Genomic DNA, 27687 nt, shown 5'->3' with positions numbered 1-27687 from the left:
ATCCCTGTACTGCTGCAAACCTTTTTTTCTGATAGATATTGAGGTCACAGCAATCTAATACTATTATTAGATACACAGGAGTGTGCAGACTCTTACCTTTGTTTGTTAATGTCTTTAGGCTATGCCCTCAATGTTTATGTTGTGCAGTACTGGCAGTGCCTTAACAGGGCTGCATCTCCAGCCCTTCTGATCTGCTACATTCTTGGAGTACACGTGCACAAAACCCACTGACACCAGGGAGCATTTTTGACTGTTGTATTTCAGAGGGTCAGCTGCATACCTCGGCACTCATGGGGGGCTGCCTATCCAATTGCTTATGGATAACAATTTGTGTTCCTTAGGTGGATGACAGTGATAGTCATTGAAGGCAGGTATTCCACCTCTAGGAAGAATGTTGTAAGCCAGATGTGCCATGACTCTATGTTACATGTATATCATCACGTCTTTTAGGATACATGAAGATCTCAGCTGCTAAATCCAGAGCTGTATCAGATAGTTCTGTAAATGGGGAATAATGAAACTGTAGTTCTGAAAAATTTTTATACCTCAAGTTTTATGAATTTATTGAGACTTCACAGTCTTGCCCAAACATGTAAATCCTTATAAGTTCTACTTAAACACTGGTTAAAATGGACAAGCCTAAATTTGAATATATAAAATTAGTGCCTGTATCATATGCAAGTAAAACCTGTTTAGCTGCAATCTGAATTCATAAAGAATGGATCATTGTTAGGACATTATGATAAAATGCCCCAGTGCTGTAGAAAAGGCACTCTTTCCATTATAAACCTGTCTAAACATGCTTCCGTTGAACAAAGCATGCTGATTTTTATTTTTTTTTATTAAAGAGGAATATTTCTTTTTTTTTTTCTTTTTTAGTAACTCTGGATTTAATGAAAATAATAGACTGTAAAAACACAGCCATCATGAGTACTAAGGGGTGTGAGTGCTAAACAGGCACTCATTGCATTATTCAGTAAGAACATTCCACAATGCTATAGTAGTTCCAGTTCAAATTCTTTCCAACTTAAATTTGGAATGCCTAAAGTTAAATGTATGACTGGGATTGTCATCGAGCAAGCTCGAAGATGCCCATTTTCTTACTCTCCAGTTTAGGACCTAGTGCCTTTTTCGCCTTTTTAAACTGTAGACATAAAGGAAGCAGAATTTGCTGCTATTTTTGTTCTTTCCAGAAGACTGATAAATATCAGTGCAGAAGAGCTGCTGTTTGGTACATTGAAATGCACAATAGAAAAATGCTGTCTTTCCTTACAGAAAAGGTAGTGATTTTTCATAGAGCATTTTTACCAGTGATGTTGATAGGAGAAAAAAAAAAAAAAAAAAGTAAAACAACAAATACACTTCTTCATGATTGGGAAGTCTTCTAGACATCATACTGTTTATATTGTTCTTTCAGGTTTTAGTGATCTTTACCTGAAAACTTATAAAAAATGGAGTAATCTTCTGCACTCTTTTGCCTTGCTTTTTAAATTTTGTTTTTAATAAAGGAGGGGGCTTCTAGTAATTAGCTGGATTTACAACAAATGGCACACAGACTGTTAGCTCTGCATGTGTGCTGTATCATTGGTGTTTACCCTATTATACTGCAATTTAAGTATGTCATAAAGTTTTATCAGTGATCACATAGAAATAAACTGGAATGCAGTAGTACCAACTATGAAATATTAAGAGAATGCAGTATGTAGCAGTATGTATGACTTCTGTATTGTGATAATTGCATCAGTTGTGAAAATTGTAATGGGATACGATATTCTTCATTTATATTTTGTGACGGTTGGGTATTTTTAGCAAATGAGTTGTCAGCAGAAAGGCTTCATTAGACCCATCAGGGTATCTGCCCATGAATAACGAATCCCAAACTGTACTGACAGTTTCCTTGAGCCAAAATGATGGAGCACCTCTGACAAAAGCCATATTGTGCTCCCCATGTGAGAAGTGTGAAGAACAAAAGAGACAGTTTGTTCTTAATTTGGTCAGGTTAATATTGACACAGTTAGCTTAGAAGACTCAGAAGTGTGTGTAATGTACACTTGCAGTGATCACTTGGGTAATTGGCTGTTGATTTCATGAATCAATGTTGCAAGAGACAGAGAAGTTACAGATTCTCTTCAAATATTTCTTGGATATTTAGCCTCTTTTAAAGGATTATCCATGTTTATAGTTACATTATCTCTTAAACTTAAAAAGAGATTCTTGAGAATCAAGAAAGAAAATAGAGTTCAGAGAAAGAGATTTCCCAGCAGTACACAACTTACATAAAATGGTATTTCTCAGAAAAAAATTCATGATTACTAAACAGGTCATATTCAAAAATCCTTCAAAACTCTTTGGATTTCTTTGACTTTTTCATTCTGCCATCATAATGCTGTGTTACAGCAGAAGCTGCTTATATGCATCAGACAAAAGAACCATTTGATTACATGTTATGACACTAAATTATTCCAGTGGTTATATTGCTGTTAACTATGCAAAATATATGTATTACTAGAGTCTATTTATTTCAAGTACACTCATTTCAAGTATTAAAACAATTCTTTTGCTTTTAAATTACTTAGAGTGCATTATAAAATCTAACAATGTTTACAGATGCTGTTTACTTGCTGTATACTTTCTAAATATTGGTTAATACTTAAGCCAGCACATGCTAGTAAAAGAAAAGGAGTGTAAAAAAATGTCCAGTTAACTGACCTTTGTCATTGTTTAGCTATGTCAGTATATCTCCTGCTATACTAATTCATCAATGGCATATTTTAAATGCTTGTAATTAATTTGGGATGTACCAGCTTAACTGTTGAAATTATTTGCATTTTTTCATTTCTGAAGGAATTTTTTTTTTTTTCTGAAGCATTTATAACATTTGCGATGTTCTGCTTGTTAACTTAGGTTAGCAAATTTGTGGGAAAGTCCATATACTTATCATGTCTTTCAATATATGGTCTTTGGTAGATTTTAAGACTTGTTTGCAACTGTCATTATTTAATTGCATGTTTGAATGCTTGTGAAGGGAGTATCTGAATTTTGTTGCTGGTACTTGTTTAAAAGAATAAAATTTAGAGGTATTTAGATGAGTAATCAGATATTTTCAAGTGGTTTTGAATCTGCTACAGTTCAGATTTTTTTATTTGAATAGATTTTAATTATTCCAGCTGCAGTTAGGAATGGGATAAATTAGGTGACTTTTTCATGCTTAAGAACATTTTGGAACTGTTTCCAATCTATCCAATACTTGTGTCTTCAGGAGATTTTACTGGTTTAGACACTCAAGGCTTATTCAGAATAATTCCTCACCATAACCCTCTATTCAGATTTCACATTTGAGTGTCCGAGAAACTGGCAGCTGATTGTTTGTGCATTGATCTGTGTGAATTTCACATAAACCTCATTTTTAGGTGCTATGCAAAAATGAAAGAGAGACTTCATCACTAGCTGCAGAAAGGAATCTACTTCCAAAGCATTTGACATACAGATTTTTTTGTTTTAACTTGGAGGGAGGGAGAGGCATTGTGTGGACATATTCGAGTAGATTAATAAATAGTATTTATATATTTGTAACCAAAACAGTAATTTATTAGGTAGGAGACTGATGCAGGGGAATAACGTGCCAATCTGCACATACAGTTGTGCTGTGTTCATGATGAACTGCTGTTTATTCAAGGTCGGTGTAGCTTGGCAGCATCAAAAGAAGTCTTGGCTAGAAGATGGCAAAAAATTATTTTAGTACAAACAGCAGAAACATAAAGGAGAAAATAAAATTTCTAAGACTGTTTTCACCAGTAGTTATCAGAAGTAAGGGCTGAAAAAAGACATTTATACTTTGTGCATTATGTTCCCAGTTGAGAAGGGTGGATGTATGGTTTATGTTTCAAGTTCTACAGAACTGGACTAGTCCAAGCATTAATGAGAATAGGAAATGTAAATGTTTACCTCCTGTGTATTTGGTGTGGGGTGTGTGTGAAAAAAGGCAAGTTTTTTGATACAATGAGTGTAAAAATACTTAGCCTCAGTCCTTGCTTGTGTCTGTGTGTGTGTCTGTGTTTATGTGTGTGTGTGTATTTTTTTTAAGATTTCATAATTCAAGGGAACAAGGGAATCTGTAGGAACAATTTGTGGTAATTGTGTGTTACAATAAGGTAACATCATCATGGACACATATAAAGGGCTGCAAAATTAAGTTAGCTTGTGGACTTCGCATCTCAGTGCTATTATTTTAACATCTATTTTTTTAGATGAAATATTGGCATGACAAATTTCATAAAGTATTTTTCTTTTTCTAACAAAAAACCGTGATTTAATAAAGAAATAGCAATAGACCAACATCACAGAATTACATAAGTCTTAGGGTTGGAAAGGACCTCTGGAGATCACAAGGCAGGGTTACCAAGAGCAGGTGACACAGAACACTTGTAGAGGGTTTTGAGTGTCTCCATAGAGGGAGAGCCCACAACCTCCCCAGGCAGCTGTCCCAGTGCTCTGCTACCCTCAGTGTAAAGAAATTCTGCCTCTTGTAGAGGTGGAGCTTCTTGTGTTTCAGTTTATGGCCACTGCTCTTCATCTTGTTTCTGGGCACCACTGAAAAGAGTCTGTCACCATCCTCCTGACACCCACCTTTGGGATGTTTCTGTGCATTGATGAGATCCCCTCTCAGTCTTCCCCAGACCAAACAGGCCCAGCTCCCAGAGTCTCTCCTCACAAGAGAGAAGCTCCAGACCCCTGACCATCCTTGTGGCTCTCCACTGGACCCTCTCCAGCAGCTCCTTGTCTCTCTGGTGCTGAGGAGCCCAGAACTGGACACAGCACTCCAGGTGTGGCCTCACTGGGGCTGAGCAGACAGGGAGAGTCACCTCCCTTGACCTGCTGGCCACACTCTGCACCCCAGGATACCACTGGCCCTCCTGGCCACAGGGGCACTGATGGCTCTTGGACAAGTTGTGATCCACCAGGAGTCCCAGGTCCTTCTCCACAGAGCTGCTCTGCAGGAGGTCAGCCCCAGCCTGTGCTGGCACTTGGGGCTGTTCCTCCCCAGGAGCAGGACCTGACACTTGCCCTTGTTGAGCCTCATTAGGTTTCTCTCTGCCCAACCCTCCAGCTGATCAAGGTCCCAGGGAATGGCAGCAGAGTGGATCAGCCACTGCCCCCAGTTTAGCATCACCAGCAAACCTGCCAAGGGTGCATTTGATCCCTCCCTTCCTCCAGATGACTGATGAGTAAGATTGGTCCCAGTACTGATCCCTTGGGAATACCACTGACTGCAGCCCTCCTGCTGGACTCTGCTGCACTGATCATGACCCTCTGAAGCTCTGCCATTAAGACACTTCCTGATCCATCTCACTGTCCATTCCTCCAACCCACATTTCCTGAGCTTACCTGTGAGAATGTTATGGGAGATAACATCAAAATCCTTGCTGAAGCTCAGGTAGACAACGTCCACTCCTCTCCCCTTGTCCTGCCATGCTATCATAGAAATCTCAGATTGGTCCAACCTGATTTGCCTTTGGCAAATCCATCCCGATTGCTCCAGTACTCCTGATGACCTTCTTGACTTCCACATACTTTTTGATGATCTCCAGAATGATCTGTTTCATCACCTTTCCAGGAACTGAGGTGAGGCTGGTTGGCTGGTAGTTTCCTAGGTCTCCTTGCCATTTTTGAAGACAGAGTGACACTGGCCTTTCTTGAATCATGAAGCACTTCTCCCTGTCTCCATTATTTTTCAAAGATGAGAGGGCAGCAAAGCAACAACTGCCAGCTCTCTCAGCACCTGTGGGTGTATCCCATCAGATCCCATGGATTTATGGTGTTAAATTTGCCTAGCTAATTTCTAACCCAACCCTTTACAGCCAAGGGGAAACCTTTCTTTCTCCAGCCTTCCTCTCTTACCTCTGAAGTCTGGGGCTCATGAGGGCTGGTTTCAGCAGTAAAGATGAGCAAAAAAGGCTTTCAGTAATTTTACCTTCTCTGTGTCTTCTATAACCAGAAGACTCATCTGATTCAGCAGCAGCCCTGCATTTTCCCTAATCTTTCTGCTGCTGCTGAAAAATTTGTAGAAGCCCTCCTTGTTGTCCTTGATATCCCTTGCCAGACTCAGTTCCAAGTGGGCCTTGGCCTTCCTTGTTGTATCTCTGTAACTCAATGTTCCTGGAGTCCTTCTGTGTGGAAATATATGCATCGCATATATTTTATTCTTGAGTTTGAGTTTTACTGGGAGTTTCATGCTCATCCATGCAAGACTCCTACCCAGTTTCTTTATCATGGGGATACACTAGCCCGGAGCTTGGACTGCTTTTAAGCAGTGTTGCAAAAGCAGGTAGCTGGAACAAGTAACAATTAAATTTTACCAGCAGATTCAAAAAGGCAAAGCTTGCATTTAGTATTTTAGTGTTCTTCCATTACTGTGCTATGGGGCTGGTTCTTGATTTTTATTAAGCACGTAGTTGTTTTGACAAGTGAAATGAAATTATTTTGCTTGTTAGATCTGCTGAAGCTTTTTAACATTTACAGCTATTTTTATGACATATTTGGATGAAAAGAACCAGAAAAGTTGCTGACATTTATTTTAATTTCTTAATGTTTTTCAGGACTGCATATTACACAGAAGTCTCATTGGTGATCTGAAAGCATTCATAGATAAATATGGGTTTGATGTACTTGTCATTTTGGCCAACAGCTTGTCAGATGAAAAGAAAACAAAACAACAAATAGCAGTATACTCGGAAAATGTAGAGCTAGGTAATCAAGTAAGTACCTGGAAAAAGAGTCAGATGGAATCCTGGAAAAAGTTGGGATTTTTTAAAGTAGTCTATATCAAGATGTCGATTCATTAAGTGAGGTCAAAACAGAAACAGTTGACCAGCAACTGAGCAGCTATTTGAAATGGCTGCATTATTTATATGGTAAGAGAATGAAAGCTTATGATATTTATTATTGCTTCAGACCAAGCTGAAAAGTTTATGAGAAATACTGAAAGAGGCAAGACTTTTCAATTCAGTTAAAATGCTGTTTTGGGTTTTTTTTCTCACTAGTTTTGACTTGGGTTTGTCTTGTGATTTACACAAATGCATCTTTGGCAATGAGTGACAAGCAAACACCTTGTCAATGGTAATGACCAGAACTCATTATGTACATATATGTATGTATATTCCTAAAGAATTCAAGCTCTGAAAAGAAAACAAATTATTACTATTGTGTACATTTGTCCAGAGCTAGGTGCTTGCCATTTTTTTAAACTAAATTTATCTCCAGATGGAATATTCCAGATGATATTTATCTCAGTGGCAGCTTTTTAAACCTTTTTCTCAGTCTTGAAAACTTGTGATTTTGGGGACAGGTGGATAAGTAACTGCATTGTTTTCAACGTCAATATAAATGCATTTATTTATTTTACTAATACAATTATCTTGTTATAGAAATAGAAATAATAATATAATAATAATATAGAAATTCCGAAAGTACTATTACATACATTTTACTCAGATTTCTTAAGGAAACAACCCAACATTTATTTGGATTTTCTATTACTAACAATATAATAATATAAATTAATAAATTAATAAAATATTAAAATAATATAATAAAAATAAAATATAATAATAATTATAAATAAATATAACTATAAATAATAACTAGAAATAACTGTAATACAAATAAAATAATGAAAGTTAAATGGTATAATTTCTGACCAATCATACAACAAATACGATCTTCTTGATCTTGTGTTGTAGTACATCATCTATTTGGGGATCATAATAATGATGCTGCAGTAAAACGGCCAAGCAATAGGTTAATAGGAAAAGATAGGTATGGCTGTATTACATTATGAAGTAGTCAATATGTGCCTTATGTCCATGACTGCAGCGACCTCTGAAATATCCTGTTTTTCAACAGATCTGCTGTGAATTAGAAGAATGTCAGAATCCTTGTTTAGAGCTGGATCCTCTAGAATGTGAATGTGACCAAATTCTCATTTATCAACAAGAAAATTCTTTGGTGACCTGTGATCAAATTTTTCTTCTAATTAAGGAAGTTATAAATAGAAGGCAACCAGAAATGGTATCAAATAGTAGAACTTCCTCTACTGAAGCTGTTGCTGGAAGTGCTCCACTTTCACAAGGATCTTCTGGTATTGTGGAGTTATATGGTTCTGATGTAGAACCACAGCCCAGTTCTGCCAATTTTATAGACAATCCTCAAGAGCTAAATGGGTCTATGCAAGCCCCCATTGATGTTAATGTAGACCTTGTGAGTCCAGACAGTGGCTTGGCTACCATTAGAAGCAGCCGATCTTCCAAGGAGAGTTCTGTTTTTCTTAGTGATGATAGCCCTGTTGCAGAAGGTGCTGCTTCTCATCACAGTCTTCTGCCTGGCTTTGATTCCTACAGCCCTATTCCTGAAGGAGCAATAGCTGAAGAACAAAAGTCTCAGTCAGAAAACAATGGTGATAACTTCGATCTTTTCAATTTTGATCTAGCACCCATGGTTACAGCTCCATCTGAGTCATCTTCTCATTCTGTTGATTGTTCCCCAGCAGATGACTATTTTCTCAATAATGATTCATCAGAAGGGCATCAACTCACTCTGAAGAAAAAACTTGATAAGGCAAGCCTATTAGAAAATGATACAGTAAAGTATTCAACTGACTTAGTTAAGACTAAAATTGAGGAAGACAATCTGGCTGAATTTGATGAGAATCCAGGAGAAATGTGTGAGAAAACTTCAAGTTTGATTGATTCAGTTGAAGGTGGTTCTTCTTCACCAGAAATGTTGAAATCTGCTGATTCAAGAATTCCACCAACTCCTATGAATAGTCTTGTAGATACCTCACCACTAGATAATGAGCAGCCTTTAATTTTCTCACAAGATGTCATAAAAAGAATTAATGAAATAGATGGCACAAATTACTCTCAGTCTCGTATTAGATATGGGAGCTGGTGGGATGGCTTTGACCTAGATTCCAGAAATGCTGATGCATGGAGCTCAAGCGAGCAGGAATCTGTTTTTCAGAGTCCTGTTTTATGGAAAGATTCCAAAGAAAGTCCCTTGTTACGAGAGCATAATGACAGAAGAGCCTCAGATTCTGTGTTCCTCCAAAAACAGCCAAAGCAAATGGAATATATGAAAGCAGGTCTGTGGGATAATGAGTTTAAACAAGATAATTGGAACCATGAGAATCAAGAGAAAAACAGTGAACATTCATGTTTACAACCTGCTTCTTTAGATGAGACAAAGCAAGAAGTGGAGAGCTTTACAGACCTGTGGAGGGTCAGCCAGCCAACACCTATGATATCAGATGCATGGTGTCATGGTGAAGAGAAAGGTAGCCAGTTAGCTGGAGACTCTTACAAAATCTGGACCGAGTTTGATGAAGGAACTGCTGGTAGATCCTCAGAAAATGTATGGAATATGCCCAAACTAGATGGAGAACTAAAATCAGTAAATATTCCTGAGGAATGGGCCATATCAAAAACTGGTTTATCAGATTCTTCAGAAATCACAGTGGACAACGAGACTGAAAACCCAGAAGTGTGGGATAAAGGAAGATACTATTCAATAGAAGACCATGAAGAATCTAAAAATACAAATTTTGTTTTCAACAATATGCAAAATAACTCCAAGCTGAACACGGGGGAAAAAACTGTGTTTGGTGATCCTAAACACAGACCAAAAGAATTTGAAAATATAGATACCTGGAATATGTATGATAAAAACATCAGAAAAGAAGTAACAGAAGTAGTGGTGCCATGGGAGGATACCTTCTTATACAAAAACTCGGACCTTAGTTCCTCAAATATAGCAGAAGATTTAGTTGTTTCTCCACCAGACACCAATTATTCAACCTCTGATTCATACTTATCACCTACATATGTGGAAGATGACAGAGAAAATGAGGACAAGGATTTTGATGATGAGACTGGTCAATTCATGAAGACAAATTTGGCTGAGTCAGAAGTACCTGAGAAATCAAGCAAGGAACCATTATCTCCTAACAATGTGCCTTTTCCAAATACTAGAAATACAGATATCTGGGATGCTCCCCTAAATAACATCACCCAGTTACAAGAAAGATATTCTGGAATTTCAGTTCCTTCTGCCTCTGCTAAACCCTGTCTTAATTCAGAACAAACATCTGATCTGTGTTTTTCAACTGAAACATGTACCAGTGAAAATAACTTTCCTGAATCTGAAAGCAGAAGAGTAATACTGGCATATAATCAAACAGTGAATGACTTATCACCATCACAGAATGAACTAAGTACTAGACAGAGAGGAGCTGACAATGCAGAAACAGTGGGCAGTGTTCCTGTAGAAGACACAAACACTTCTATGCCAACCTCAGAAAATAAGAATGGTTTGGAACTGAATATAAGTGACTTAGGGAGTGAGATACTTAGTAAGAATGCAGCACAAAACACTGCTGATATTGATGAAGAGCTGGATTCAGTGCACCAGCAGAACTCATGGAGTTTACAGAGTGAGCAGGGTCATGGGGAAGGCTGGGATAATGCCACTGTCCTCTCTAAGGAAGGAAAAGAATGTAAGAGAACACATGTGACAAGTGGACAGCAGATGATTAATGACATTTGTAATAAACCAGTGCAAGAGGGCAGTGAATCTTCAGATAAAACAGATTTGGAAGAAAGTGAGCCAACTGAAATTGCCACCTCCCCAGGAAAAATGAGAAATTCTGTTAGTTTGGAAGTATTAATCACAGAGAATGTGTCACTTTCCAATCAAAGCAATCCAGTTATTCAGGAAGAGAGAAAAGGCATTTTGCAGGATAGTTTAGAATCACCAAGTATTTCTGAAGGAGGCAGAGGTTATAAATTTTTTGATGACCCCTTACAACAAAATTACAATTACAGTGAAATGTCACAGCTGCTTTCTCAGGGAGCTGAAGAAGAGGCTACAGTGACAGAGGATGCAACAAGTCCTAAGATGGAAAGTATTTTTGAAAGTTCTGATAAGGGTAGTGATAATCGTGAAAATAATTCTTCTAAAATGCCTGGAAGCTTATGTGTCTGGAATGACTCTGGAAAGAATGGTAATGACCAAGCAACATCAATTCCTTTGATGGATAAACAACAAGAACCTCTGGGAGAAGGGCAAGAATGCTTACATGAAGTCACTCCTAACCATCCAGACATTTGTAACTCTGAGTTAGCATCTTTTAAAAATAGCTCAGAACTGATGAGGACCAATGAAAATTCTTTCATGGATGAGTTTAAGAAAAATCCTTCTGGATTTGTTAGTGTTCCTGATATTACACATATGTCTGTGGTAGAAGATTCATTTTCACTTGAAATAGGTTCTGGGAGAAATGAAAACCCTGAAAGTTTAGAACCTGCTAATAATCTTTGTGGAGAGCCATTTGCAGTGCTTAATGACAGTTTTCCGCAAACTGCTTGGGATTCACAGCCATGTGAAGATATGCAATCTCCTGGAACAAGTCCTGAGGCAAGTGAAGTCCTTGAAATAGCAAATACCACAAGCAGCCTTTCAAAAGATATACAGATCAAAAGCTATTTGGAAGAAGATAATGTGTGGAGTAATTCAATAAATGATTATACACACTCAAGTGGAACAAGTCCTGACTTAAGTGATGCATCTGTGAATGTCTGGGGAGACCTTCCAGTTGCTAGTCATCATGGAAGAAGCAGGGATATGTGGGAGATAAAAAATAATAAAAATCTTGAAGATTCTTTTAAAAAGCAGGAAATTGGGAATGAATATGAAGAAGGATTTGAAACAAGTGGCGAAGAGAACAAAGTTCCTAAAAGCTTAGATTTTTGGAATGCCCATGTAGATGATGACACTGTATCTTCTTTATCAAGTCCTGACATAAATGAGGATTCAGAGAATTCAGAAGCATGTCCTGAAGTGATTAATGAAGATTCAGTGTGTGAAAACAAATGGCACAAAGGAGCTGAAAATGGAGAGGATTATGTTCAATCCAATTCAACAAGTCCTGAAGCTGATGAAGACAATTTAGGTGCAATAACTAAGGTGGGAGGAGAGAAGGTTCTGGTAAGCATCTTCAGTGAAAATTCTGAAACAATTGAAGCCAGAAGGGTATTGCAGGAGGATGTGACTATTGACTTTATTGACCATAATAAGACTACTCAATCTGCTACAGGCCACTGTAAAACACTTGATGAAAGAACTCAGGTGAGTATTTTCAACGAAAAAACACATGGTGGAGAAGATTTATATTTGTATCAAATGAATGAAGATCTTACATTGACTTCTTCTGCTGGTGATAAAGAAGAACATACTTCAAAAGCTGTTGATCCATGGAGTATGTCACTGGAAGCTGAATCAAGAACTAATCCAAAATCCACAGTAGGAACATCTGATTTTCTAGATAACAGTTCAGAATGGTGGAGTTCACAAACTTCTGAAGAAAAGCAATTGGAAGATCAGTATTCTGTTTCAGATCACTCTGTAACAAATCAGTTAGGAGATAGTAAAGAGGACTCCTGTGGTTCTCCTTCACAAGATGAAGAACTAACAGAAGCACATTTCAGTGATACAGGTAATGATGAAAATCCACCTGCCCCACTCTACTCTGATGAAAAAGAAAATATAAGACTAGTACATTCTATCAATAGTCCTGGTGGTCAGATAAATGAAGACACTTTACAGTTCAACCAGCTTGATTCTTTCATACTAGATAAAGAGGAAAGGGAGCTGATAGAGCAGTTGTTTTCTACAGATGAGGAAAATCAACTGACTCCTCAGAACTCTTTTTCAGGTGAGGAACAACCTGTACCAAATGCAGCGGTTGAAGCAAGCACTGTACTGGATCTACCAAAAGACAGTGAGGGAGATGGAAATCTCACTCCTCAAGGACAACAGGAGAGCACCTGTGAAAGAGTAGAACTGCACAGCTCCATGCAAGGTGCTTCCACTGTAGAAGACTTATCTTTTGAAATGGCAGAAAAGTCAAGTCCAGAGTGGAACATATTAGTTCCCCAAACTGCACTTATCCCAGATATTTTACAGGATAACACACAAGGAAGTAATCAGCAGTTTTCAGTGGAACCTGACCTGTGGACTAATGCTGAGCAGACTGTCACTTTGAAATCAGATGGTGAAAATCCTGATATTTTAAGTCACTGTGACCAAGACAATGGTTCAGAGTCATCAAGCAGTCCTGATGTGTGCCAGGAGTATGGAGCTAAGAATGCCTCTATCCCATATTCTCAGATACTTGCAGTGGAGCCTGAAGACAAAGACAGTCAGCCAATTCATACAAAATCAAATATGAATAAAGAGGCAGATTTTGATTCAAAGTGTAAGCTAGTAATGCAGAAGGTGGAGATGCACTCTGAAAACAGTGGCCCCCAGGACTATGAACCAGTAATGACCAAAGAATTCTATCAGCTTATCTCTTCTAATCCTCAGGAACCTCCTGAACCTGCAGTTCCGGAAGAACAGAGTCTGGAAAATAGGCTGGTTTTTGACCCTGTTGAGTCAACTGAAATTGCCAGTGAAGTTATAAAAGTGACATCCTTAGATCTGAAAGCCATGTTCCATGAAAGTTTCACTCATGCAGACCATCAAGGAGCACCAACTGATGCAGCTCAAATAGCAACCTCTCAAATGCATTTGCTTCCCATGGATTTCAATGAACCTCATAGGGAAGAACAAGGCTTAAAAGAAATTAGTGCCTTGGGTGAATTTGTAAAATATTCTCATACTGACCATACAGCAGTAACTGGTGTTGAGCCAGATAGGTCAGAAGAATATGTGGACCGATCTGACCCAGGGATAGAACATAGTATCAGCAACACCTCAGTGACTCATGTCCCGGCAGGCACATGTGATGCAATGAACATAGTGACACTGCTAGGCAATGAAAGTAGTGAGGCAGCAGAAAGGAAATCAAGGGATGAACAGACACTGTTTCCCAAACCCTTTCTACCTGGTGGTAATAAAGGTGATGAATCTGATTCAAATAATCAACTGTTTGATGACACAACAAAAGAATATGAAGCTGTAATGGAAAATAATGTTCCTGTGTTTAAGGAAATACCCAATGACCAATCACCAGCAGTGTGTACTCCACCATCCTCTGCATCTTTTTATGCTGAACTCTCTGGCAGCAGAGAGTATGCAAATGGTGAGCTCTTGTTACAGCAGCCATTTTATGACAGCATTACTTTGGAAAAACAATTGCCATTGCCAGCCCCTCTGGAAGGTGCGGAGGGCATTCTAATGACCGAAGATAAGGTGTCTGAAACATCCACAGAGTGCCTTGAGGAAAATCTCACCTCAGTACCTTTGCTCTCCATGTCTGAAGTAACTCCACTAGATTCTGGTTTTTTGACAGGAAAATCTGAAGCAGAAACAACCGATCCCGACTCACCACCAGGTGGAGATAGAAGATCATGTGATGGTAAGAAAATCTGCTTTCCAGGGCAAATATATAGGATGGAGGAAGGAGGAAGTGTCTGGCGTATTTCTGCTTAATGAGGAGGAGGCTTTGAGTGAAGTGTGAAGTTTGTGTATCTCCCTAATGTACAGAACATGTATTGTGGAAAGAGCTCTAGTATCATTCTCTCAGACAGATCTAAAGCTTTTAAACAGTGAAGTAGGAATATAATTTCTGTTGTTTGTACAGGGCCTAACCTATGGGACACTGAATTGTTTGTGCCTTGGGGACGATTGCCATGTTAATGTATAACCTTTAACAATAATGATGATGGTGTTATAAAATTCAAGTACACATTAACAGAGAAAAGCAAACTGAAAAGAGCTTTATCTCGCAGCACTGATTGAAGCATGTTATGGTGACTAAATCAGTAATTAAAAAATTCAAAAGAGTTTCTATTTGCCTGTTCTTTTAGCAGCTGGCACTGACTCCCTGCTTTGTCAGGAGGAAAAGCTGAGAAATTCCCATATGAGCCCTGATTTGGAAGGTACAGAGACTGAGAAAGATGCGAGGGTGCAGGTGTTCCCACCATCACTGGAGGTAGATTACATCCTTGTTACTGAGGAAGAAAATACACCTGCAACGAATGATACCCTTGAAAGAAGCAAAATTAATTTTGCCTTTCAAGAATCCCATGAAGGCTTTTCACCAGGCTCCTTGGATACCTTTCCACCAATCCCCATTTCAGATGAAAACAAAGATCACTTTGGTTGTGGGACTGGACGGGATGCTGTTCACTTAGAAGAGAAAAACTCTTCTGCTGTGCCTCAGAAGCTGAATGGTGAAAGGAAATCACAGGAAAGCTGTGGGCAAGATGAGGGTTGGATTATATTGGGCCAAAATGAAGTAAGTGACATATCACCTGAAGAAATTTCTTACAAGACAGAGATGCCAAAATCAGAGTCTGGACATCCTGCTGAAGAACTGGCATCTGCTGTAGCACAGGAATTGTTTCTTGACACTTGGACAGAATTTCAGGTAGAAACTCCCCTTGAGAAATCTTTTGAACATGAAGGCTGTTCTCCTTCAGATGGACTGACTGCTGAGAATGTGAGTCTGGGCATTGCAGGAACATCAGAGTTGCAGGTAGTTGGTGATGATAGCACACGGGAAGCAAATTCTCAACAGAGGCTTGGGAATAATGTAGCAACAGAACAAGAAATGAAGGAGGAAATGGTTCTTCTCAGCAATGACAGAGAATTGAATCAAAAATCAGGGTGAGTAAACACCCATTTTCTCTCAAAGGTCTTCTGTTCATTTGTTAAATATGTTACTGAGGTGTGTGCCATTATGAATAGATGGCAAGACTTTCAAGTCTGAAGTATGGAATGTATTTACATTATTTAACTATCAATGTATTTCCCCCTTTCTGTAAACAGATTCTTGGTTCTTTGTTGCCTGATATGAGCCAAATTAGGGTTGTTTTGCAATTGATTTGAAGGTCACTTTCTTTCAAGAGTAAATCTATCTTCCTTCTGTGAAGTCCCACTGATTGTATTACCTACCTTTAAATCTGAAACAGACATGGCCAGGGAATACAGGCCCAAGGCAGGTACTGATGATATTACCATTACATGATGTGATCATGGAAGGATTGAAGTGAAGCACTGTCTCAGCCCAAAGCAAAACTGCTGAGAAGGAAGAAAGTAAGGAGTCAAGGCCCAGAGTCAGAAAAATGTGCTGCTTATACAGGAAAGAAAAGCATGAAGGAAAGTTGTGGTCTTTGTGATTATTTGTTATAAGCTCTTATCAGGTCAGAGGAGCATTTATGACTGCTTGAATTGAACTGGCAGTTGAAGGAGATCAAGTGAGTACTTGGCTGGACCTGGCTTTGGGTGGACATGCAGCCTCTGTGCTGGTAGTGTTCCTGCTGCCAAGTGACTCCCTGCTGTGTTTTCAGATATAGTGAGGGGTGGCCCTCCTGACTCCATTTACTGTAGTGCATTGGAGAGGATGCTTCTGTTGTTGACCACTCCTCCTTTGCAAACAGCAGGTTGCCATCAGGAGAGAGAAAAATTTTCAGAAGTGTTAGCAGATGAGCACTCAACAGATCTGTAGAGTCTGAAGTAAACCAAATATTGAGTGCTTGACCTTGAAACTAGCAAAAGAATGGTGGGTTGGCACAGCATTTCTGTTGCACCCAATCCTCTAAGCTTCTAAATTCCATTCCAGAAGGAAAAGTAGGAATTTCCTATAGAAGAGAAATCTGGGAGAAGCCCAAACAAAGAAAATTTCCAAGCAGCTGTTTTGCATCCATGTTGTTGTGTGGAAGGGTGGCTTAGGATCAGCAAATCTAGGAAAACTAGATGTCCTTTGACTTGGAGGTGCTTTATTTGTTAACCCTGGAAGCCATTTTCTGGTGTTACCTCTGCAGGGTTTCACTGGGAGTTCATTAAAAACAACTAATTTCAATTAATAAAGATGCTTTTTTGACAAACTATGCATTTCTAGTAAAAAAATTTAGGATCATGAAATGCTTACCATTTCCGCTCACGATCAGTATTGAATGGCACAGGAAACAAGAGTTGTTTAGGGGTGCTGGCTAGTTGCAGGCTTGCAAATCTGACATGAAGAAATCGTCTGTTATTTCCTAAAGCATTTTAAATTAAAAACTGGCAGATGCTGACCCAGTCTAAGTCACACTGATTAATTACATGCAGGCAATATCCTAGTAGTTTGACTTGTCATACTTACATCCCCGTGATGTTTTTAGAGAGGAAAAGAAAACTCTAGGTGTCTGATTTAGAATAAATTTTAAATGAACCAGCACATTTTGGACTTGAGATAACTTTGGTGCAGTAGGATTCTTCGACACCACAGGAAAAAAAATCTGATTTTTGAACTTAGACTGATACTAGAAAAAATAAGGCCATGGATTTATAGGGGGGGTTTAACATCTTATTACTATAAATTTTTAGATCCACTTTGAGAAGAGCTGTTTTTTAGGAACTTTGGCAAATCCTGAAGTACTACTCCACAATAGTTCACATTGGAGTTTTGCATGCAGTACATTCATTATTCTTAGAACTTAGTGTATTTGCTTAGACTAATTCCCACATGAAAATCCGGAATTGGATGAATTTTAATGTTCTTGTGTTTTCAGTAGAAGTTTAAACAGATGCTGGAATGCGGTGCATCCTGCAAGAAAAATATAAAATAATTCTTGGTATGGAATATATATATTATATATCACTATAGCTTCTTATATATATCACTATAGCTTCTAGTTTAGTCTTTTTTCTTATCTCACTTAGAAGTTATTTAATACCAAATGCCTTTTTAGTCAGTAGCAGTGGTTATTTCTGTCCTTTACACTATTTGATACTGATGCCCAGAGAAGCAAGGTAAGGAACTTCTTCAGCTTCCACATTAACAATTAGTTGTGAGAGCATGAAACCAGTAAAATCTACGTTGCTTTGGTTTAAGTTTTCTTGTTAGATATTTTTCTTGGTAAGTTGTAAACTTTAATAGATGTTTCTTCCAGCATTGATAATATTAAAAGTAATTAATCCTCATCCATATATGGAAATACATGGATTTTGTATGTAATAGAGATTGCTTTTCTGGTGTGGTTTTCCCCTCAGTTTCCCCTCTGCTTGGTAGTTGATAAACTTGCAATAAGCCCATATCTTCAGTCAGTTAGATAAAGACTTCAGACTTCTTAGGAGAACAGACATATGCCTCCCTGTGCATGCCCACAGCATGATCACAGAGGCCTTGACTCCTCTGAAACCAAAGCAAACACATGAAAAATACTATGATGAAACACATACAGGAGCCATTATTTGTAGGTGATACATAAACAGCTAAAAAACTAGCAACTGACATGGTAGAAGCGTGTAATTGGAAATGCTTTCTTAATGTGTTTAATTGACAGTTTTAAACACAGAAGTTCCTTCTTAAAACATAGCTCAGTATGCAGCTTTTGACTTTTTGGTCTGAAATTAACTGCCCTTCATGGCCAACAAAGTTTAAAACAATGTGATGCAGCTGAGCTGCCAGCCTTTGGGAGGTTAGTGAAGAAACCCTGGTATCATCACGTAAGAGAAGAAACTAAGACTTTCCTGATTATTGCAGTGCAATTTCTGGAAGGCATCTGATGGTGCTAGTTATCAGGCTCTGAGTCTGCCAAAGATTTATGTCAAAGTAGGATGTAAAGAAACTCTTCAGTGTGAGAGTGACGAGGGACTGGAACAGGTTGCCTGGAATAGCTGTGAAAGCTGCGTCCTTGGATGTGTTCAGAGCCAGACTGGATGGGGCTCTGAGCAACCCACTGGAGTGGTAAGTGTTCCTTCCCCTGTCAAGTGTGTTGGAACCAGGTGATCTTTGTGGGCCCTTCCAACCCAAACCATTCTGTGGTTCTGTGATCTTTGAAAAATAAAGAAACTTATAATTTGTATTCAAAGTCAAACCCAGCCAATGAACAACTGAATTAGTAGTCCAAAGTTTATGAAGGCACTTACTTACTAACTGTCTTCTTATCCCTTTTATAGCCATATGCCCCTGTTCAGGAAAAAAAAAAATCCTACTTGTACTGTGCTGAAGTAAGTTCCTTTTTGTAGTGGAGTAAGGGCCAGTGAAGGACACAGTTTGCATTGGTTTCTGCTTTCATTCAGCAGATGTCTGCCACTTCTTCTAATAAAATTGCCTGTTACATAGAAGAGGTAATTAAGATTTTGAAACGGCATAAATGAAAACCAGCATGAGGAAGTGCCTTAAAATCTTAATGTCTGCTAGTCACTTCCCCTTTCATCCCAATGTCAAACATAACTACTCTCAAAGCTGTTTTAAGGAAGTCTGTGGCTAGAGGTAGAGTTCTTCCACCCACTTCTGTTTTATTTCTGCAACGAAAAGCTTCAGCAGAGAGTGAAGAATAAGGAAGCTTACTTCCTGTTTCAAAACACTGGAGAAAAGACATAAGCTTGTCTCAGAAATAGCCAAATACCTAAAGTAACAAACCCTAGAGATTCTTTGGACTCCTGAAAATAGTACAAAAATATTTGATAGCACATTACTAAGGTCAGTCTTTCCGTAAAGAAAACAGCTTTTTATGCAGCATATTTGGTGAGCTGGATAACATACTTTGCTGCTGCTGACTGGAAGTATGCCAGCAGTAAAATTTAGGAAGATGGGGTGTAATTTTCTTCTTGATAGAAGGTATCTTGTCTTACAGAGCTGTATGAAGGTTGTTGGTGATGAATTGATCAAGAAGCAGAGGGAGAACACTGCAGATAGCTATGCTAGTTTTCACCCAGCACATTTCTCAGAGTGTTTTAACGGCTGTGTATACCAGACCATTCTTGATTTTACCTTTGTTCTAGGGAAGTATTATCCTTTTCCTTATTAGAAAGAGTTTAAAAGAGCTGAACAAAATACAATGAAATGATGTATTGATTTGGGGTACAAGAAGCAGAGAGAGCAGTAGAACAGAGGTATTTTGGAAGATTTGGGGGAAAGCTTAGAAAACTGGTGGCAAAACTGAGCCGAAAACAATTTCCTTTGGAGAATACCACAATGTATTTAACCTACTAGAATAAGGCTTCAAAATAAAGCTTCATTTATCTTTCTGATAGAATTTTCTCAAAGTAACAGGAATAATTCTTTCCTGCTCGGATGTATAATGATGTTTTGGAAAAGATAGCTCTTCCACTGCCTCTGTCCGAAATGTCTTTCTGTGACCACTACTGTACTGCTGGCTATTAAAATTGCCTAGTAGAGGAAGCAATCCAGTGTTATATTAATAGAACAGCTTGCTTTCGTCACATTTCCCTGTGCTTGCCAGTGTATAAAGATAATTGAATTTAATTAAAGAAAAATATGTGACTGTTACAAGATTAATAAGAATTCTGAGATGACTCTGCTGTCCCTGTGACTTAGCCAAATACAAATAAATCTGAAAGCCATTAATTATTCAAGTCAGTATCAATGCCCAGTTCTGACATTAAATACTGACAGACTGAAACCCAGGAAAAAATTCATATTGACTCCAGTGAGCAAAGTTTTCACCAAATATTTTCTCAAAATGTCTCTTCTGTCGTCCCAAAGTTAGAATAAGGCAGTGAGTTAGGGATCCCAGGTTTGCCTTATTTTTTTATGGGCAGAGCAGGTGCTATATACAGGATGCTGAAGGGCTTGAAAATCTGTTGTAAGAAAAAATAAAGTAACATTTACTTCCCTTTGGATACCTGTTTCCTTTTTTTTCCTTGGAAACCTGTGGGGCTGCCATCTTTCACTTCTGTTAGGATTGTTTATTAATTGGCCAGATCCACTGGAAGGCAATTCCAGGCACTCTGGGGACCAGGCATGCTGCTTCAGTTATGCTTCCAGCTCCTGCTGAACTACAAAATTATGGACTTGAAATGGCAATTGAATTTAGATCTCCCACTTGGCAGCACAAAGCATGGCATTTGACTTAACACAAGGACCATGCTTTAAAGGTTAAAACCAAACATGTAAGTAAAGGAGCAACAACTGAGAAGGTTGCTCATGGGAAGGTCCTGATGGTCTCATTTTTGTAAAAGGAGCTTTAATATTTACATGGCAAATACCATGACCTTTATAAAAATCCTTTAAGAAGAAAAGAACAGTGCTTCAGTGACCAAAAAAGAACTTTTAAAGGGAAAAAACCACACAACTTACTATTATTTACTAATGGTACTGAAATTTTAATTAAATTGTGAGATTGGCCTGATAGAGCCAGGAAGCAAGGAGACCTGGACTTTGTTAGTATGGTTTAGGAGTTAAATTAAAAAATCCCCTGCTATTAAAAGCACCACTGTTTTCTGGGATAATTAACTATTTAATATATTCCAATCAATGGGATCAATGATGAGATTTCAGCCTAAAGTGTTAACAAGCTTTGAAATTTTAACCCTATTGATGCAGAGCTGACTTTGGCAGTGAGCCCCAGTGAGGTTAGTGGTCCCAGCAGGGCATCTATTAAGGAGTCTATGAACTGGTTCTGGCCTTTGCATAATGAAGGGCACAGGGAAATGCACCAGCAGGTGACTGGACACTGAAAGACTCAGTGGGGACTGATGACTCTGCTGGATGACCCCCAGACTTCTGCATGCGCAGACTGTGAGGATATAAAAGCCAAGAGTTTCCTGTGTTCGGGGTCTTTCCTCAGAGGTACCCAACTCAAGCTGTTCTTTTGTTGCACCATGATTAGATTATTTTAAGGATTGAGACTCTGCTATGGGAAACGTGGGGTTGCACCGGTAAGGGAACTTGGTCTGACTGCGTGAGTGTGGGGTTCCAGCTCAGGTGCTGTGAGTGTGACTGCCAGAGTGGCTTGTGGATGGTCAGCATCCTAAAATCTCAAAAATACTCTATGGTACTTGAATGGAGAATTGGTATGGAGAATTAAGGACTTGTTTTTGACCACATTACTAATTTCACAGCTTCACCATAATCTTGCTACTAATGACTTCTATTATACATAAATATTTATATTGTAATTTCCTGGATACAGGAAATCTGGGTATTAGGGACTTTCGGGTCCATAGTTACTGGGTTTGTGGACTTTTGATTTTAAATTAATTCAGTTTTGGACAGTTGAAAAGTCCTAGAAACTTCCTATCACTGGAAATTTTACATACAGCTAGGTGACAGAAACATAAAAGATGATGTGTCTGCAGCACTGTCCTGTTTAGAAGTGTATTTTTATATTGATTTAAATCTCTTGCAATGGTTTGTATTTATCTGTTTTCCTTTTTAAAATAGCATCTGGGTCTGACTTATCAGGACATGCATAGCAGATAATGACCACTTTTTCTGTAGGATTACTTACACCAAGAAGGTGTAAGTAATCCTACAAGGTGAGAGCCAGTGAATTGTGATTTACACTGTGCTGCAGCTGTGCATAGAGCTGTACTCGAAAGAGAAAACAGGGTTAGGCTTCTGTTTGTTTTTGACTGTTTATGGCTAAGCAGTCTGATGTGAGAGCTTCTCCAGTTCTCACTGTTTTCCAGGAGGATATGTGCAGTGTGATGAGAGAAACCAAGTGAAGGTTAGGCTGTCCTAGGGTCTGTTGCCTTGCTGTACGGATTAGGATTGGAAGCTGTTCTGCATTTGGAAAGAAATCTGGATTTTTTAGGGTCCCTACTCAGAATACACTTCTATAAAAGGAGACTGTGAGACTGCACTGCTTGGAAAGAAGAATCCTTTCTCTCCCTAAGAAACACAACCAGGAGCACAGGCTATGGGCATTACTTCCTGCTCCACATAGTTGGTTTTTTCAGAATCTGTTGTGCCTTCTGAACTGGTGGTTGTTGGTGTTTCTGGGGTTTTTTTTCGTTTAAATTTGCACCTGCATTCCCATTGTTAAATTGCAAACTGAAAAAAAAAATAATGCAAACCCGGTCTGAATGTGCATGTGCTCTTTAGCCATTGATGCAAACAGAAGTGAGGGCTGAGATTGGTTGAATCCATAGGAACTTTTGTCATGCAATCTCAGCATAAGCTTTCCTCAGGCAGTGAAATGAAGCAGCAGGGAGCCTTTTTGCTACCGCCAGCTGACTCGCTGCATCGAAGTTTGATGATGCTCCGGTGAAGCTCCACGGGGAATGTGAAAAAGAACCGTAATTTTCACGGGCGAAGCACAGCTCTGCATTTGTTTAAGAGTGCCTGTAACCAAAGCCCAGGAGCTGCTGGTTTCCAGAGCCGGCCGTGTGAGGCAGGTGATCACCCTTATTTAGCAGTACCACTACCCACGTGACAAGAAAATGGTGGAGGATCCGTGTTCCTAGTAAACTGCTGGAGAGCGAGGGATGCTGAAGTGCAGCAGTGGAGCATCCTTACTATTTTTGCAGTAGAAAGGCCTTCTCAAGTCTTCAGAAGGTAAGCATCTCTTTGCTCCGAGTGGCAGATGTGCGGAAGATTTTCTGATTAGCGGCTCCTTATTGCAGTTACTTCAGACAGAAAAAGGGTAAATGCTAGTCAGCATGATGCAAAGCACTCAGGACCTCATTACTGAAAACAGGGCAGCTGCATTTTAATTCTGTTGCAGCTCTTTACCAGAGAAGCTTACATCAGTTCAGAAGGATTTCTTTTGTCTGAGCACGGGCATGGTATTTATAATTAGGAAACAAAACTTCACTGCACGGTCAACCTAATATGCTGGATTATTTTCAGCTTTTTTTTGCCTAGCTCTGAGGATACAATGGGCAAAAAGGGATGAAAGGGCATTGCCAGCATATAGCTTGCTTTTAAAAGTGCTTAATTACTGGTGGCTCGACTGTTTGTGACAGCTCTCATTGTAGGCTACTTGGCATTACAGTTTCGGGTGGTTTTTTGTATCAATTGAAGCATATGATTTTTGAATTTTTTGCAATGCCCTCTTAAAATGTTGCGGTGAACAGTATATGTAATTTTTGAAGGTTAACTGATGAGGGATGCAGCAATAATCTCAGCGGTAAGAGGTTTAATTACTGCAAAAGTTGGTTTGTGCAGGCAGTATTTTTTTAAAAATTTAATTATAGGAGCTTGATTCAACTCATCCAGTTACTTGCTTTTCTGTCTGTGATGAAGGAATGAAAATATTCTTCAGTTCCAAGTATGGTAAGCCCATAAATGATAGTGATAATACAGGAGGCATTGAAATAAACAGAATGTAAAAATATTGGCTACTTGGAGCAACATCGAAAGGGAAATGTATGCAGGCTTGTTTGGTGCATTTAGCCAGAATTCTTCTAAGGCAGCTGGGGAAGGGAAGCAGGTGCAGGCAGAGATGTAATTTCTGGATTTATCTTTATTTACTTGGAAAGCAGAGCTGTTTTGAGAAAGGGAAGATGCACACAGCTCTAGCAGTACTGTCAGGAGGCATTAAAACAACCGTGGGGGTCAGAGCAGGGAACAATGCACACTGATCCTTACCCTGCCAAACATTTCTTTTTCCCAGGGCTGCCATGTTCATGCTTTGATTCTCAGCCACTCTTGTGTGGCTCTCATGTGGGGTAGGAGTGTACAGAGATCTAAAATAGCCTTTTCTTTCCTGGCTTCGATGAGTCTGGTTTTTTTATTTGGCCTTGCATTAATCTGGACAGTAGAAAATTAATGTAGTTAGAGAGAAATCTAGTTTTTGTATGCATTCACTACTTTAAAAACTTAGATCCTGCTACAAGCAGTCTGTTGCGGTTTTGTGGCACCTCTGTATAATATTCAGCAGTAATAGGAGAACAGTGTTATTTACAGCTTGTAATAAATCAGTAGGAAAAGGCATAAGGAAAAAAAGCCATCTTAAAGCCCCAGTCTTTGTTTGGGCAATAAAGTTGCAGCTTGCAAACTTAATAAGAAACAATGTGTAGGTGAGAATATGATTTTGAAAGCACCTGTGTAAGGCTTTTTAAAATCACTGTAGTGTCTTCAGGACTGGAAACACTTGCTATCATACCCTGTATAAATACCCAGAAAATGACAGTGCCACTGCAATAACAAATGATACTGAGGCAGAGGAAGGTGGGAGTGACATTTGAGTTACTTGACAGATTTTGTAGCTCATCTGCTTGGTTTTTCCTTTGGACATTGAAGGAAGTGGTTTAGCTGTTATAGGATTTTAAGAATTAACTCCTTATTTGTTCTTAGTGTATCTTGTAGTTTGTGGTCTTACCTACAGCCATTGCACTTAGGAAAACCAGACAGCAGCAGATGGGACTTTTTTATTTTAGGCTAACTTTTATTTAGATGAAACCTGACTGTGTCCTACACATTGGCAGCAGACTCTAAAGAGCTTTCTGCTGGGCACAACCCCAGCAAGATATACCATTGCCTGCTTGTTGGAAGTAGAGCATATAGCTAACCTTGCCTGTGTATTTCCCTAGCTGTAATATGTGAGGAGTGCCATGTGGAGGAAGGAGGAGCCCCATTTTCTCACCTCATTCCTGAAGATTGCTTCCTCAGTCTGGCATTTCCTGTTACTCTGACTCTTTCACAGCATTTTTGCTATCACTGACATTACTCCTCTTTCCCACACTTGGGCTGGTTTTTATCTTCCTGCTGCTTGTGTGGCACTTCCAATTCAGTGACAGAATTCTGCTCCTGAAGATAACTGGTGGCTTTCTGCATTTCCTGTCTCTCTTTGCACATGCCTTTCAGACCTGCCAGCTGCCAGGTCTAACAATCTTTCCTGCCCCTAACACCTCTTGCCAGTGCAAGCAAGCTGCAGGCCAGCATGTTTTCCAGTTTTACTGCTTCAGTAGAGCTTATGTGATCTGTTTAAGTCTTCTCTGGCTTATGTTTGGGACTTTTCCTGTATTTTTCCCATGCTGATAATTTCCCAGTGTGGATGGGAATTAATTTCAGTTACCAATTTATACCCAATATGATATTTCCATTTTCATTTTCTGGTTAAAATTCCCACTCTGCATTTTGCATTGTAACTTAAATTCCCCTACTGTTTATTACATCTCCAACAACTGCAACTTTAAGAGGGACTAAAGTTTGACATTAACACCTTTTTAGAGACTTTTCTTTAGGTCACTCATAGCCAAGACAGGGAAAATGTAGCTGTTAGTTATTTCTAAGTTTGTAGTAGGTCAGTTAAGAGCCTAAATTATAATAAAATTCACTGTAAATTGTGAAATTATTGATACAGCAACATGGAAAAGACAGAAAGGTAGACATTTGGCAGTATAGTGATACAGATGTGAGAAGAGAAAACAAAGAATTTCACAATGTTTAAGGTATTGAGGAGATAGAAGTATTTTGAGGATAGGGAATGAGATGATAAACAGGACTAGAGAAAAGCAGTATGAGGGGAAGAAAAGAGAGAAGTCATACCTTATTGAAAAAATGTTGACATGTATCTTTTCCTATCTATTGACATACTGTCTAAAAGCTGAGCTTGAAATCAGAAGATTGTTAAAAAATACTAATGTTTTAATGGACAGATAAAAAGAAGCATGTAAATCTTGATGTGAAGTGAATTCTTGTAACTAGCATCTCTAAAAGTCATCATCACATTTTACCATGTGGACAAGACATACTTGACCTGTTGTAAGATGCTTTGTTAAAGCATTACATTCCAGCCTAGTTTGGGATGGTAATAAGTACCATCATTACTGTACATGCATCTGATAAACAAATCCATTAAGCAATGCAAGAAGTTGTCAATATTACAGAGAAACTGAGTGGTAAAGGGAAATACCCATGGAAGTTCAGGTACTACCTCAGTTTCAGAATGAGTGATTATGAATAATGGTGAAGAGCAGACTGAGGCATTTTAGCATGTTTTAATTTGGAAACAAATGGGCTTGATACGGTCTAGACTGTAATAGTTGGAGGGGATTTTCCCACAAGTCCAGTAGAGAACGGACAAGTCCAGTAGGGTATAATATTTAAAACTTACTAAAGGTTTTTTGGCTTCTGATCATGCAATCTCTCCTGTTAACTACTCTGAAATCATTAGCATACTTCTTGAAGTACAGATGGCTGCACTGGATACAAGGTGCACCCTGCTTTTTCAAGTGCCTCTCATGTACCAGTTACATAACTTGGCGCATCAGGTGTTCTGATGGTTGGTTCTGACAGAACAGTATGGCAGGAAAAAGGTCATTGTGAGCCACACATTCAGGAAGGTAAACTGGTTTAAGAGTTAGGAAAACCAAAACTGAGTTTTCTCAGGGAATAATTAATCGCTTCATGAGAGTGGAAGGTGGGAATCAGGTCCCTGGCATCTTAATAAATTTTAAAAGTTGATTTTAAAAAGAAAATATATTTTCAGTTTATACTTATGGATCTTTAGAATCAGATTGATTTAATTTCCACTTTCTCTGCTGGCATTACCATGTTGCATTTCTAATGTTTGTTCAGCAGTGGTTGTTGATTAAGAGATCATCTAGATATGTGAAACAGTATCTGTAGAATACTATAAACATCTATTAAGAGATCAGGAACATGCTTTCTAAATGCTAATACTTCTTTGAATGTACACAGCCAGACCTTGTGATCTTTAAATACTGATGGAGGAGCACCCATCACATAAGCTCCCCAGCTTTGTGTTGTTGATTCTGGTGATTTTCCATTGTCTCAGTAAAGATGAGGGAGCATTGACCTAGGCACCTAACAGAGAACAGCCCCTGCTCTAAGGGCAAAACCCTGTGGTGGTATAAAAGTGCAATGCTAAGCAAAGAAATAGATGTTAAGACATGTTATTCTGCATTAGAATTTGTTACTCACTATCTGTTTTTGCACACAGAATATCTTAAGCGAATGTTATTAAAATGGTAGTATTAGGAACC

General features: G+C 38.8%; 1 protein-coding gene across 9 annotated transcripts in view; it reads left to right on the top strand.

Moving 5' to 3' along the window:
- The window catches only part of PRUNE2 (prune homolog 2 with BCH domain), a 130832-nt gene that overhangs the window by 67994 nt on the left and 35151 nt on the right, over positions 1-27687 (top strand). For 7 of the 9 annotated variants that reach the window (XM_015653273.1, XM_015653272.1, XM_033520379.1 and 4 more), the window contains exons 7-9: positions 6597-6755; positions 7903-14413; positions 14865-15666. In XM_015653273.1, the coding sequence (XP_015508759.1) occupies positions 6597-6755; positions 7903-14413; positions 14865-15666 (7472 nt within the window). Of the gene's footprint in view, positions 1-6596; positions 6756-7902; positions 14414-14864; positions 15667-22947; positions 23291-27687 lie in introns of those variants that run through there. The other 2 variants (XM_033520381.1, XM_033520382.1) reach the window with 2 other exon arrangements.

The sequence above is a fragment of the Parus major genome, chromosome Z, assembly GCF_001522545.3.
Source record: "Parus major isolate Abel chromosome Z, Parus_major1.1, whole genome shotgun sequence".
Lineage (NCBI taxonomy): Eukaryota > Metazoa > Chordata > Aves > Passeriformes > Paridae > Parus > Parus major.
The sequence above is the reverse complement of the archived record's forward strand: the minus strand, read 5'-3'. Positions and strand labels throughout refer to the sequence as shown.